The sequence below is a fragment of the Anabrus simplex genome, chromosome 2, assembly GCF_040414725.1.
Source record: "Anabrus simplex isolate iqAnaSimp1 chromosome 2, ASM4041472v1, whole genome shotgun sequence".
NCBI lineage: Eukaryota > Metazoa > Arthropoda > Insecta > Orthoptera > Tettigoniidae > Anabrus > Anabrus simplex.
The window spans coordinates 1,213,731,369-1,213,747,642 of NC_090266.1; the positions used below are offsets into that span (position 1 = coordinate 1,213,731,369).

At 38.4% G+C, this 16,274-nt stretch overlaps 1 protein-coding gene across 2 annotated transcripts in view; it reads left to right on the plus strand.

The window, feature by feature from the left end:
- The window catches only part of LOC136864801 (transmembrane protein 222), a 176,781-nt gene that overhangs the window by 129,724 nt on the left and 30,783 nt on the right, over window positions 1-16,274 (plus strand). For both annotated transcript variants that reach the window (XR_011017864.1, XM_068226431.1), the window contains exon 3: window positions 4,837-4,967. Coding sequence is in view for 1 of the 2 variants with exons in the window: in XM_068226431.1 (XP_068082532.1) it covers window positions 4,837-4,967 (131 nt within the window). In the remaining variant the exon portion in view is untranslated. The remainder of the gene's footprint in view (window positions 1-4,836; window positions 4,968-16,274) is intronic.

Here is a 16,274-nt window from a genome sequence, read left to right on the forward strand (position 1 = left end):
ATTCACTGTTATTAGTGTTAATTAAATGCGTGACAATTCATAAAAACACTTTACTTAGGCCATATGTCCGTACCAGTATATGTAGTTATATATCTTATTATTATTATTATTATTATTATTATTATTATTATTATTATTATTATTATTATTATTAGGAGGAAGGAAGCTTGTAGTTTCACGTAACCGATAATCACACTATCATAAGTGATGGAACCTCATATTTTACGTGAAATCCGAGCCACCGGACGTGGCTTTCACATCGAAAATTACAGATGCATTAATCGGGACTCGAACCCAGTCCATCTTGATGGTTGCAAGCAGTTTGACCGTTGTTCCATCTCGCCCCTTCTCTGTTATTACTTGCTGCGATATTAAATATACGTTTTACCATTCAGTGATTGTATTTGATATGAAGTTAAAGATTTATTAGCCCCTCATGCCATGTCGCCATAGCGCAGATTCGCGTGTGTAATCCCGCGACTCTGTCGGACACGCGACGATCACTTTTAAATATATTACGCAGACATTATGCAACTTACACGTGTTTTTTTTTTTCACAAAATGTACATTTGTCCTTCTTGTAAACAATATATTAACATTACTAATAAAAGTTATCACAATTCGCAGAATTTAGAAAAAACGTAAAGGTATGCGAAGTTTAAAGTCCGTCCCATGTAAACACCGATCGCTACGTTTAAAAGTTTATAAAATCGCAGGCATCAGATTTATAATAATGAAATTTGTGGGGGTTAATAAGTATCATCTAGGCATTATTAGGCATAAATCTCAATTTGTTTAGGTCGTAAGTTTCATATATATGTTAAAAAGAAATGTACAAATGTAAACATGCGACACCTGAAATTGGCCATTCAAAGTACTAAAATGTCATAAATGTTTCCCTTACAGTTAAAATATTGTTTTTGTTGAAAATTCCTGTTTACGCCTTTGTGACTGGTAGTACTATGTTCAAAAGTGATATACTTGTTAGTGCTCAGTTGTGCTATGTCCCGATTTAAGTGCAAAAACACATTAAAATAAGAAAATCTTGAGAATTTACACTTAAATTCTTTAGAATTATGGCTCAGACGCATTATTCTTCATAAAAAATCAGTGTAATAGCACACAGGAACAATGGATTATAACAAAATATCAATTTCAAGTTTTGTTTTGCGATTTCCCACAACTTGTCAAAAGTGGACATAGAACTAGTGTGCTTTAAGGTATCGATATGATCTTGATCGAAAGGATGGGAAACCGATCAATACTTTGCCTCGCTAAGAACTCGCCAAGCCACTTGTTGCATGCTAGTACGGCTCGCTGATAATAAAATCTAGCCCTTCTCACTTAATAATATAATTTTTGCTGGCTGTTGCAAGCATGTAAATAAATGTTAATTACTTACCAAATTTGACAGGTACAATATGTGATTTCACTTCAAGGTAGCCTTTTCTTCCATAATCTATTTTTTCTATCATCTTGTAAGAAATGAGGCATTGCAAATTAGATTCCACTGATCATTTAAATTCTTAATAGTTTTTTTCATCATTATATGTTTTCAATTCTAGTCAGTGGATACATTTAAAGAAATGTATTATTACTATTATTATTCCATTTCATTCCACTTAGTACCATTAGGGGCGATGACTTAGGTGTTAGGTGCCTTTAAACAATAAGAATCATCATTATCATCACCACCAATTAGGTAATGCAACAGATGCCTGCTTCATGAATCCTGGGAGGTGTGCCGTCACCTGTAATTTGTTGTGTCCATTCTGTAAACTTTTTGCTTTTTATGAACTGTACTCATACAAAAGTAGTCTGCTCTTCATCAATAAAAATTGCCACCATACCTTGCACCTACTTGTCATACATGCACCTGTACCTTCACTTAACTAATATTTCATGGCTAGATTAATGCTTACTTTATTGTGACACTCTGTGCAGGTCACTGAATATGTTAAAAGTTTTATAATAATGAACAGATTTTACTAATGATGACTTCTAGTTTATCTATAACTGTTAGTTTTTTCAGTTGGTCAAAACTAATTTATGATTACATAAGAATGTTAAAAAATACCTGAAGAAGAAAACATTTAACAACAGATTATAGCTGAAAAAGAAATAACGTAACATAGAATGACGTGTTGCATCATCAGATTCTACCAAATTTCACTTTTTGAAAAATTATGAAGTAATTAATATTATTAAGAAGTGTAAAACCATTCTTTTGTTTTTTCTACAGCAGGCCTTGAATAAGATCAGGTGTAGGTTTTCTGAGTTATATATCAGTTTATTAAGAAGAATTGGGCCTCAGTTGTGGGTTCTAGGAGCAATTTGTGGTTTGATTGTATGTGCTGACCGTGTGTTGGTGTTACTTGGTGACTACGATTGGTTATTAGTAATATTAGGGTCATACTTTGCTATACTTTTGTGCCCTAAGTGTCTGACATCTTGATTTCTTACAATCACTCCATAGATAACACCATTTAGAAGGGCAGAGTATTATTTTTGTCAATCATACTTCCCTAAGTGTTGGCCATTTTGCGTGCTTTAAAACTATAGCCATGGAAACCATGATACAAATGGGGACTCTACTCTTCATGTTTTGCATTGCCTAGGCCACAGAGTTTGTATTGTTTATGTAAATCTATTGCCCTTACTTATTTTCAGCCATCTTTAGGGCAGGCAAACTGCGTAGGGACCAAATATCTCCCGGTATAAGGAGATCCCCTATTCCAAGTGTCTCTTCCTGAGAGTGGATGAGCAGGTATAGGTTAGGGCACTCTGTTGTCCCGGTGGCAAGAAACTTTCCGTAAAGGCGGAGGAACAAAATTTTCATCAACGGCATTAGGATGCAGAAGGCAATGGGAACCCACTGCTTTCAAGATCCTCAAGGATAGACCTATCCCTATAATATTTACAGTAACGGCTCAGTACAATGCAAAGATCAGAGCTGGATACATGAATTCCCAGTCTCCATATGAAGGTGGTGTCTTAAGAAGAAGAAAACCAGTTGTGTTGAAAACTTGTGTCCAATGTTCTAATAATTGTTGAAATGTTAGGATATTCTCTCCTCACTGATCCTCCTCCACTTGAAGAGTACGTCATTAATATAAGTTATAACATTTCAACAATTATTAGAATAGTGGATGTCACAGGTGTGGTATATATTGGAAGAGGAGTGTGTTTATTGAAGACTTTATTTGTAAACTTTCCGTAGTACTTACGGTATGATCTGAAGTGTGGTGATAGAATGTTTTATTTGTATTCCATTCAGGTACCTAACCTGTACACTGTAAGAAATATTTGTACATAGGTTGGTTGTAAATAGTAGATTTCAGTTCTATATTTACTGGAAGTATCCAGAAAGTTGTCACATAAATTTTTGAACAGGGTGTGTTGCCTTTTGTTTGTTATGTATTCTAGCAAGTATTTTCTGACTATTCTGGAAATGGAAGATTCACGATCGTGTGTATTCGAGAAAGTATTTAAAGTTCGCGACTGAAGTAAGAGTTGTGATTGGTGAATCTGGGTGGCGATAGGCGGACTCGTGCCTTCTGATTGGCTACTCCAAGGCCAGGGTTTCCATTATAAAGAGAGCGAGGCAGCATTCGTGGTCGGTCTTGGTCTGTCTGTGGTCTGTCAGCCGTCTATCTGGTTGTCCGAAGTTTTGACGTCGTCTCGCTACCGAGATGGGCCACCTTGTGGGTAAGCACTCTTGATTTCCGTTCCAGCTTAAATTTCCTGTAATGTTTGCTTGCTTTTTCATATAGGAGTCTGCCCTAACCTCACCTAGATTCGCCGCTTAGTTATTTATGATGCCTTAGCTTTTCAGCTGGGCTTGCCTGTTTGTTTTCGAGGCATTCCCCGTTCCTTGTTTCGCTAAATATGTAAATTGTAGTTTAATATATTTACCTTGGTGTTTTGCCTCTGGTAGTTCTGTGTCACTTGATATACGCTAGAGTTTTTGAAACGTATGTTTAACTTCACTGTAAATTGTAATAGCGTATTACGTTTCTTCTTACCTACTAAATTGCATTGTACAACTGGATTTGTAACTAGATGTATAGTTTGTTTGAATCTTTGAACTTACAGGAAGCTATTATCAAAGAACCTGTAGTTCGTAATTCACAAGTTGTGTGTCGGTACCTTCCGTATGACTGAAATTGTTCGGAATTCATTTGTAAAGTCCATTTGTAAATAATATTTTTCAAACTTAAGGATCACGGTTGATTATTTCTGAAACTGCAACCTAAGCCATGTCCATGCCCTTGGTAGGTTCCAGCTCCTTCCCACCTTCCTGGTTTATTGCCATCTGGTTGGCCCTACTGATATTTACTAAAGTTGTTATCTGCAGAGATCCACGTAGTTTCAGCTGAGCTTTCACTGAGTGTGTAGTGGTTTTTGGTACTGTGTAACTGCACTTAATTTCCTTCCTTTACTGTGTATAGTGTAACCGCTGTAGAAACGGTTACAGTGGACACAGGTTTTAACATAAATGATTTTACACTTAACAATATTAATCAATTTATAATTTTTTAAAGAAGTGTGATATGATAGAATCTGATGATGTTCTTTCAAGAATGAAACATGTCATTCTGTTTTCATTATGTTGTTTGTTTTTCACATATAATTTATTGTTAAATCTTTTCTTTTTTCAGGTATTTTCTAAATTTGATATAATCATAAATTAGTTTCAAAGAACTGAAGAACCTAACGCTTATAGATAAACTACGTCAAAACTGAAAAGAAATGGCTTCCACTATAATAAAATAGACTAATGTTTGTGTTTGTGGAAATATGTTACTGTAATTCATGTGTATCTTGCTTTTCCAGCATAATCTTTGTTGTGATAACTGTCACTCGCACGTGGCCATGGCATTGAATATAATGAAGTACGACTCCAGTTCCCGTTGGAACATGGTCAAACTTGCTTTACTTATGTTACTGAAGGGACAGTATGTGAGGTGAGTAACTGTCTTAGACTTATCATTGTGTGTTATGATCTTATTTTAAAACGTTTGCAATCGACGAAATTAAATGGTTTCCTTCTGGAAACTTAATTTTTGGTAATGTCTTTTTTTTGTTTTGTTTCATTCTTAAATAGGAGAGAAATAAACAAATGGGTCAGAAAGGCAGATCAGTTCAATATGGAGCAGAGAAATGCCACAGCTGGGCTGAGTGGCTCAGACAGCTGAGGTGCTGCCTTCTGACCCCAACTTTTCAGGTTCGATCCTGGCTCAGTCTGGTGGTATTTGAAGGTGCTCAAATACATCAGCCTTGTGTCGATAAATTTACTGGCACCTAAAAGAACTTGTGTGGGACAAAATTCCGGCACCTCATTGTTTTTGAAAACTGCCAAAGAAGTGCCACAAAGGTGCAAACAGATTTTATAATACACCTATTACGTTCCCATACTGACTTATGCATCAGTGATATGGGCAATGAAGGAAAAATATAAAAGTAGGGTACAGGCCTGTGAGATGAAGTTCCTTAGGAATAGGATTGGAGTGACAACATTTGACAGATGGAGGAATGAAAGAGTGAGGGAGATAACCATAACAGGTAGAATAGAAAGATCAAGATTGCAATGGTATGGGCACATGCAGAGTATGAATGAGGAAAGATTGCCAGGAAGGGTTGGTTGATATGAGAATGGAAGGATGGAGGTAATGAGGGTGTAGAGGCTAGAACAGGAGGCAACGGAGAGGCTAATGCTTCCAATAGACTGGAGGCTGGAAACTGTTCAGGATTAACACATGAGGAAAAAACCAAAAATATACAAATTAATGTCTGAATTATTGGTTAACTGCAGAGCATCTAGAGTAGCATCCAAGAAATTCAAAAAAATTCCAGATTGGAAAGACAAGACATTCCTCAATGTGTTTCATGGTTTGTCTGGAAAATCTGCATTTGAATGTTGGACTGAGGATTTCTGCCCACTTGTACATCAGTTCAGCACATCTACCATTATTTGCTCAGATTTTTTCACAGAGCGAGTTTGTTGCACAATACGGACCGTGAGGCTGTAAGCTTTCATACGGAAGATGGTAGGTCCGAACCCCACCATCGATAACTCTGAAGATGTTTGTCTGTACTTTTGCATTTTCACATCAGGCAAATGCAGAGCCTGTACTAAGCCATAGGGTGCTATTCATGAACATTCACTAGTCCTGCTTTAGTCCGGACTGAAGTTAGACCCGACTTATGCAGGACTAACTACGGACCAAGAAAATGTCATTCATTGACCTGTATTATCCACATGCTAAGATAGTCTAGAGATCATCCTTGCATACGCTGCCAAGCTTTGCAATTGACTTGTGAGCATGTGCAAAGCAGAATATGGCCGACTTGATGCATCGCTCTAGCTAGCAGAGTGTACATCTAGATGACCGTGTTCTGGGATGTCTGTAACAACTCGTGTTTGTTTCCTATTCACATACGATTCACAAGGACTGAAAATTGTTGACAAAAAGAAGATTTGGGAGACCAACTGGAGCCGAGAAGAGAAATTATTCCTCTTTTCATGTGTGGAGAAGAGATCACCAGTGGTGGAAAATAAATTTACTTCCACAAATTGGAATATGAAGAGATGGAAGCATGGAAGAATATCCATGCTGAATTTTGTTCTCAATATGGCAAGTTAAAAAGCATTGCACATCTGAAAGAACAATGGAAGAGAATGAAGGGAAGTGCAAAAGCTAATGTATGTGACCACATTTTATGTTTGAACATTTGATTATGATACTAAACATGTAGACCTACACTCACTGTTATACAGCTAAAGAAACAGAGGAGGGAGTCCTCCAACACCAGATGTGCCCCGTGAGTTTGTTTGAGATGTATCACAGTTAAACTCATATTACATACTGGTGAGTGATTTTTTAAATTTGATGTAAATGACTTAATATATGATACAGTGTCTAATGCGTACATCTATTGTTGTTGTTTGGGTCATCAGTCTATAGATGGGTTTGATGCAAGTCTCCATGTCACCCTATCCTGTGCTAACCTTTCCATTTCTACGTACTGTAGCTACAACTACTACTCTGATCTGTTTGTCATATTCATGCCTTGGTTTACCTCTACAAATTTTACTGCCTACACTTCCCTCAAAGACTAACTAACCCCTGTGGGTGGGGACGCAGACAAAGAATACACCCACGGTATCCCCTGCCTGTCGTAAGAGGCGACTCAAAGGAGCGACCAAGGAATGATTGTCTTAGAACCATGCCACTACTTGTGATTAGTACCACCACACGGGGAACACCATGGATCGCTTATACTTGTGCGTAGTACCACTATGTTAGGTACACAGTAGGTTTGTGATTCGTAGTACAGTACCTGTGATTCATACCCCTATATGAGCAACACCATGAGATTAGCAACACCATGGTTCTGCCTTGCCTATGCTTAGTATCCACTATGTGAGGAACACTACGGGATAGTGCGGGTCCCTGTGGTTAGTCCACTAATGTGAGGAACGCCATAGGTTTGCGTTGCCTGTAAACAGTGCCGCAGTGTGCAAAACACCATAGGTCTGTGTAACATGCACAAATTTCATTACCTGTGCATAGTACCATAATGTGTGGAATACCGCGAGTCTACGCTACTTTGATTAGTACCGCAACATGACACATAGCATGGTTCCATTTTCCTAGCAATAAGTACCATTATGAGGGACTGATGACCTGGATTTTAGACCCGTTTCTACTACAAGCATCATCGAGTCAGTATTGTGCTTTAGAAGCAGTCCCTTGGTCAGTAATACTACTGTTTAACGCTAGTTCCTGGGAATGTGGGGCATTGTGGGTTGGATCCACTGATTGTTTTAACTTCATATCCATCCATTCATTCTTCGTCCCCACGTTTTCGAATTCTGGTCAGTGGAAGATTATGGATTTTTAACTGTCATACCATTTTGTCTCATTTTGTACCTTTAGGAGCCGATGACCTATGTGTTTAGGCCCCTTTAAACAACAAGCATCATCATCATCATCATCATCATCATCATCATCATCATCATCATCATCAAAGACTAACTGAACAACTCCTGGGTGTCTTTCTATCTCTTCATTCGTGATTCAGTCCATCTCACCTTCAGTATTCTTCTGTAACACTACATTTCAAAATCTTGTATTCTGTACCTTTCTGAGCTAGTTGTTGTCTTCCCCACTATCGGCAGCCCTGAAGATGGTTTTCCGTGGTTTCTCATTTTCTCACCAAGCAAATGCTGGGGCTGTACCTTAATTAAGGCCAAGGCCGCTTCCTTCCCACTCGTAGGCCTTTCCTATCCCACTGTTGCTATAAGACCTATCTGTGTTGGTGCAACGTAAAGCAAATTCTAAAAACTTAAGAAAACATTATTGTCCATGTTTCACTCCCATACATTGCCACACTCCAGACGAATGTCTTCATAGACCTCTTTCTAATTCTTACATCAGTGTTGGAAATGCCCAAATTTATTTTCTTAAGAAAGGCCTTCCTTGCTTGTGCTAATCTGCATTTTATGTCGTCCTTATTTCTTCCATTGTTATTATACTACCCAACTAACAATATTCATCTACTTTCTTTAAGACTTCGTTTTCTAATCTAATATTTCCTGCATCACCTGATTATTACTGCAGTCTACTGCAGTCCATTGCATTTTTTAAAAAAAATTTTAGATTTATTTATTTTCATCTTGTACTCCTTCTCCAAGACTGTGTCCATACCATTAAGCAATTTGTCCAATCTTTTGCAGACTCAGATAAAATAACAATATCATTGGCAAATCTCAGAATTTTTATTTCCTCTCCTTGGATTGTGTTGCCCTTGCCACATGTTCTATATCCTTTATTGATTGCTGCTTCTTTTCTGTAGCCCTCAGTTCTTATCACTGCAGACTGATATTTGTACACAATGTAGATAATTCTTCCTCGGCTTCTGATCTCGATCATCTTCAGAATCTCAAACAGCTTGGACCAGTCAGCATTATCCAATGATTTTTTAAAATCTACGAATGCCATGTATTTGGGCATGTCCACCTTACTTCGATCTTTTAAGGTCAGATGTAAAGTCAGGATTGCTTCATGCACGTGTGCTTTTCTTCTGAAGCCAAACTGATATTCTTCAAACTCACCTCCAACGTTTCTTTCCATTCTTTTGCAAATAATGTGTGTGAACATTTTTCAGGCATGAGATACTAAACTAATAGTACAGTAATTTTCACACTTTTCAGCACCTGCTTTCTAGCAAATAGTTATAACAATCTGTCTAAAATTGGATGGCACTTCTCCTGTATCATATGTCAAATAAATTAAATATCGCCATGCCGGTTTCTCCTAAGGCGTCAATCTGCTGTACAAGCGGAACCAGCAATAACGAAAGATGTGGTTAGGTTCATGTGATGAAAAAGCATTTCACCTTAATATTTTGACTCATAGTAAAGCATTTTACTTACAAATATTGCCTTTTTGTTTCAGATTATTGGCATTAGGCGACTGTTTTCAGATGCACTAATAACAGCCGAATACACAATGGAGGGGGCAGAAACAAACAAACAAACAAAACAAACAAACCAACAAACCGACCCACCCACCCACCAAGTTCGATAACAGACTACAGGTTTAAGATCAATAATAATACTAATGAAACTCTTATTATAACAGAGGTATGCAGTGGAAAACAAGCCCAGAGGGATCCGTGATGCAAAAAGAGTGGTAGTAAAGAGTACAATTAAAGGAAAGATAGTTTCGATGGTAACAACAATCACCATCTTTACGTAAATATATATGTGTGTAGTGTGTACATCACCGATCAGCAGGGTTGAAAAAGAATCACATAAATAATTTGAATGGAAATTTAAAACAAATTTCACTAGTGATGTTGAGACAAGATATTTAGTGAGTAGATTACAAAGGGTGATGAATAGATGTTGTAGTTTAAATAATTAATCTAGAATGCTTCACGTACAGAGACATAGTGCCAAAAATCATTTACAAAAAATAATCTACCAGGAGAATGTATAGAACAATGGAATAAAGAGGATCCAATCGTGCCACTCACAGTGGAAGAAGTATGGAATGCATTTCAAAGATGTAAACAAGGAAAAGTGCCAGGTCTGGACGACCTAACAAACGAGCTTCTAAAAGAATCAGTTTCTCTAACTGTAGTTATATGGACAGCAATATTCAATGAATGCATCGTACAGAGGAAAATCCCTAGGAGGTGGAGGGAATCTACTATCCAGGTGCTATATAAAGGAAAAGGGCCAAAGGACTCGCCAGATTCTTATCGTGGGATAGCCCTCGAATGTGCTCCTTTTAAAGTATTTACCAAGTTAATATTAAATCGCATCCTACCACAAGCCATGATGTACATACCAGAAGAACAATATGGATTTACTGCCGGTAGATCAACAATCCAAGCAATTGAGAGGGTACTTAGCATCATAATATGGGATGCTACAAGCATAACTGGAGGCTTCATTTACGCTATCTTCGTGGATTATACTAAAGCGTTCGGTGGAGTTAACAGAACCATTCTATTTAGGAAACTATCTTCTATCTTAGGACCAGGGAATCCACTATTGCACTTATTGGAAGATATACTAAATTCTAACTGGCTTACGGTTAGTGATAAAGTAGGCCGGTCTGGACTTATAACCCAGACTAATGGCGTACTCCAAGGGGACCCTCTCAGCCCAATGCTTTTTAATCTGTTGACTCACGATGTCATCAGTGAGGTGGCCTCGGAAGATATTGCAATGTTCCTGTACGCTGATGACATGATATTGCTATCAAAAAACAGAAAATCCCTGCAGCAAGGACTCAATAAGCTAAACGAATGGTCTCTGAGAAATGATCTAGAGATAAATACCAGCAAAACAAAAATTATGAAATTTAGGCGAGGAGGAAATATCTCTACAGAAGATGTCTTTGAGTGCGGCAATAACAAACTAGAGCTGGTAAACTCGTATCGTTATTTAGGCTTAACCTTGCAAGTAACTGGGAAGACATTTACTAAACACATAGAAGAACGTTGCACTGCAGCAATCAAATCCATATTTGAAATAAAGAGCATTGAGAAACTATCAGTAAGATCCGCCCTCATTCTCTTTAACATTACGATAGCTCCAGTAGCCTGCTATGCCATCAGAAAAATATGAACGCAACTCACTATGGCCAACCTGGGGAGACTGGAAGCTGTGAAAGCCACCTACTTGAAAAGAGCAGTACGGCTACACAGAACAGTTCAGACACGGTTAGTGTACAAACTGGTAGACACAGACTTTTTCCTAAGGGAGATAATGATAAGTAATAATCTAGAATCCACCCCAGCATATGAGGCCCACATCGAACAAAGGCAGCAAAAGCTTGCAGCAATAGATCCAGACTTCTATGAAACTCCTGCAATGAATACAGATGTATGGAATGAGTCCAACTTTGAACTCAGACTTGTCTTCACGCGGACTGCAGCGCGTGGCTTTCACCACAGAATTTGTCACCAACGAGGTTACCATCATGCTTCAACCCAGTGTTCCTGTACGCTTTGCGGCTTGTATTGCCCTCAGTACCACTTGATTGATTGTAAGGAGAGGATAAATTCCCTGAATTTCTATGCAAACGATGATAACTTTCAAGGGACCTTATAACCATTATTTGTTAAATGTACACAGTGTGTTTAATAAATCTATATATAAAGAGTATGTAAGTTTAAGTAAGCAAATTACCCTATTCAACAAGATCGACTATGACATTAATCAACATAATTAAACAAAGGTTGCTAAATTCTTATATCTGTGTACCATGAATCATACAAAATTTGAACAAGGTATGGGGTAGAATGAGAGACGGGTGGGACAAGGGAAACCGAGAGGCACGACCAGTAAGAAAAATGTTCTCATAGGATGCACGAGGAATAACTCCAAACATGCAAAGATGTGAATTATGCTTTAAAGGTAGGAGCAGTTCAAATGCACTGAAAAGTGAATGTCCAGGCGTGTTTCGAAGTTCCGTAGCCCATGAACATAGAATGGAATTTAGTGCTCTGTAACTCCCTCACCATCTGGAGAAAGATGAATGAAAAGATATGTTACATAATGTGATCTGTATGTCTCACCTGAAGAACACCAGTGGTCGATTGGAGCAGAGAATCAGCTCTGTCCTATGTTATGTGCTCGCACAGCAGGGAGGGGCCTCTCGTTCAACTTGGCCGGGTGACAAGTATTGAATGATCTTAAAGTTGCGATCTAGAAGTTGCGAGACATAGAGTTGATGTCAGGGGAGCGGGAGAATCAGCTGATTGTCCATGATGGTGGTCAGTAAGTGTAAAACGAGGCCGGCGGAAGGTAGTGTAATATGAAGTGCTGGGGGTATACAAGGTAAGTCCGGGGCATCACAGCACAAATGGCAATGTCATCATTGCCAACTTCAACAAGAAGTTGCTGAATTACAGTCCGGGCCTATGTTTGTTAATGAATTAACGTGGTCTGTCATCTGCATGAAAAGAAAATGCACAGAAAATAAACAATTTCACTTTTATTTCAGAGAAAGTGCTCCTACAAGCAGTTGGAGTGTGTCTCTGCTTTTTTTTGCTAGTTGCTTTACGTCGCACCGACAAAGATAGGTCTTACGGCGACGATGGGACAGGAAAGGCCTAGGAGTGGGAAGGAAGCGGCCGTGGCTTTAATTAAGGTACAGCCCCAGCATTTGCCTGGTGTGAAAATGGGAAACCACGGAAAACCATTTTCAGGGCTGCCGACAGTGGGGTTCGAACCTACTATCTCCCGAATACTGGTTACTGGCGGCACTTAAGCGACTGCAGCTATCGAGCTCGGTGTCTCTGCTTTAAGAAAAATTAAGAACTGTATATTGTTCTGTGGTTACTATACAACTTTTATTTATTACATGTAGACTATTTCTAATGACATTCTGTTAATTGTTACCAATTCCAGCTAAAATAAAAATTACTTTGTTTGAAGAAGAAATATTAAATATTCAAAATGAGAAACATCTACTAGAAAAGAATTATGTGAGAAAACTGCATGCAGAAGTATTAAGAAAGAACTTTGAAAGGAAACACTGAATTAGAGCAAGAAAAATTAAAACTGGAAATGCATTGTATAAAGAAAAAATCTTGAGCAAAATTAAACCTAGAAATTTTTTAGATGAACATTCTTCTTAAATTAGCTCCTCATTCATTCTATTAAGCCACTTGCAAGTTCTCTATATCATTATCTTCATAATAGTAGTCTAAAATAAGCAGTAATGACTTGTTGTTGTAGTCGTAAATATATTAATATATTAATAGCATTTGTATTCCTAAAATATTTCTAATCGCCACATTTAATTTTTTTAAATTTTCAATTTCATGTAAACATATTAGGCTAATATCCCAGTTATTGATGATTTTATATTACCTATAGGTTTATAAGAAAACTTAAATATCATTGGATAATAACATGATTGTGTGTCTGTATAACAGATAACACGCTGATATTGTAAATGCAGGGGTGCAGAAATCCAGGGCACCAGGTTGCCGCAGCGATTGCTTTTTTGCTACTGGCGCTTAAGTTTCGGCTCCTGCAAAAAAAAAATGTCTGTTTTCCGTTTTCTTACACTTTCTTTTCCTACCCATCAGTTGGAAACAAAAGTTCTGTGCAGTGGCGGCTCGTGACAAAATTTTTAGGAGGTTCACAACATTTCTGTTCATGTCTCAAATCAGCAAAAGAGTAACATAGGTACATAAATCATTTCACTAACAGTTCCTTGTACGGTTCCTTCTTCACAAATACTTTAGTAGAACCCCTGTAACCGAGGATAAATTTTATACGAGACTAATTTGTTAGTGTAGAACAAAAGTAAAATTCACAATAACTTTACTACACTGAGATTATTGAAGGATGCGAGCACTATTCTTGGTTTTTAAACAGCACGAATTTCACCTGGGTGTTAGTGTAGAACCAAACCAAACCTCATGGCCTACCAAGCAACTGCTGCTCAGCCCGGTGGTCTGCAGATTACGAGGTGTCGTGTGGTAAGCACGACGAATCCTCTCGGCCGTTATTCTTGGCTTTTTTGACCGCCATCTCACCGTCAGATAGCTCCTCAATTGTAATCACGTAGACTGAGTGGACCTCGAACCAGCCCTCAGATCCAGGTTAAAATCCCTGACCTGGCCAGGAATCGAACCCGGGGCCTCCGGGTAAGAGGCAGGCATATTACCCCTACACCGCGGGCCGGCTGTCTTAGTGTAGAACAACAGTAAAATTCATAATAGCTTTACTGCACTGCGAACACTGAAGGATGCGAGCACTATTCCTGGTTTTTAAACAGCACGAAGTTCACCTGGGTATGACGAGAAGCATAGAAGGAATGTGTACCGCATTTACCGGTATTTTTTTTAAAATAATTATTTCCGAATTGACCCCAATAGTCTCCACATTATCTCGGTTAGTTAGGGTTCTACTGTATCACATGGTAATTAGTCTCATTTTGCAAATTATAGCCACTACTCTAAACAATTTAGCGTGCAGTACAACCAACAATACTAGATCATGCTTATTTAAATGATAGGATTTAGATTAGCAACTCACGTAAATGCTGATTATTTGTACAGGAAAGCAATCCTTCTGTCTTTCAATCGCGCAAATTTCTCAATCACTTTACGATTGAAGTCACTGATGTTGTTGACAAATCTCTTCTCAATAGCAAGCATAGCCAGCGCTGACAGTCGTTCTCCAGTCATGGTGTTCCTCAGAAACGTTTTAATTCGTATTCAAAGTAGAAAAACACCTCTCAGGCTCCGCTGTCGTAATTGGGGTTGTGACAACAATTCGGAGTAATTCGCATACTTGTGGAAATGTGTCCCTATCTAGTTCATTGTCAAGCAGAAACTGCAACATGGAAATGGCCCCATCATCTTTCTGAAAGCCATTTCTCATATACAATACTTCTAGTTCAGTCTTCAGCTGTATCTTATTTAGGCAGGGATACATATGCGCCATTGTATTCAGTTCTCTTTCTGGAAAAGAGTCTGAACAGACACCAAAATGCCTATTCAGAATTAGGGTACTAGCGAAATCTGCCGGTAATGTAATGCAATAGTAGCTCCTGGGAGGCTGTGGCTAACCATAATAGGGGAGGTGGCGGACCCTTGTGGTCAACTGTAATACTGCCACTGGGTTGAGGGTGGCTATAGACGACAAGGCACGTACCTTACCGTGCTCCTCGCTAATGGGAATATCAGTGCAGAAAACCATGACGTCATTTGCTTTGCGCATGCGTATAGTCTTGAGCACAATAGCGCATTATCCAGTGTGCTCGCTGCACTGTCAGTCAAAACGAACAACTGTCGGTGTAACGGAGCTTCGATATAAGTCGATTGTCGAATGCTTTCGATCGATTGTCGAAATCAGGTCGAAAGAAAAGAATGAATGCATAAATATGTAATAAAACTGGGTGTTCACGTGCTCCTGTGCTCCTGAGAGCCCACCGCCACTGGTTCTGTGACATATGGCATGACATCGCTGAGCAAGCTTAAAATCCACGCCACAATCTTCTTGAAAATAATTAACTGCGAGACCAAACAATCTTTTTCTCTCTGCAAAGGACCATCAATGTATATTCATGAATGATAAGCTTTGCACTAACAGTAGTGTATAGTTGACATGCATAAAGCAGTTAGCTCTTATCTGTTATGGCAGTAGAGCCTTTAGTGGAAGAATTGAGAGCTAATTACTTCACAGTTGCATGTAGTCAAAAGTACATTCAGTCTGTGGTACTGTGTTTACACTTCAGTGGTTCTATGCATATCCCTTGTTATTATTCAAGTTTTAATAAATGCAGGGCTTAGGCATGTAAATCATAAATTTTCTGTTTGTGCAGGTGTTAGTATTGTGCTAGCCTTCGAACATCAGACGCATTAAGAAAGCCAACTGTGATGGTCAGTCAAACCAGGCTAATTTGACACAATTCTTCACAGCACCTATACATTTTAACACGTTCACTGCCACCTTAATTGAGACTATAAATCATCCTAGGAGCCGATACGGGATGGCCTAGGGAGCGGTGATAAGGGAACAGGGAACTGGAAATCAAGTAGGGATGACATAAAATTGTTAGTGTTGAACTGTAGAAGTATTGTAAGGAAAGGAATAGAATTAAGTAATTTCATAGATATATATTTACCAGATATTGTAATAGGAGTTGAATCATGGCTGAGAAATGATATAATGGATGCAGAAATTTTCTCACGGCACTGGAGTGTGTATCGTAGAGATAGGATAGGAA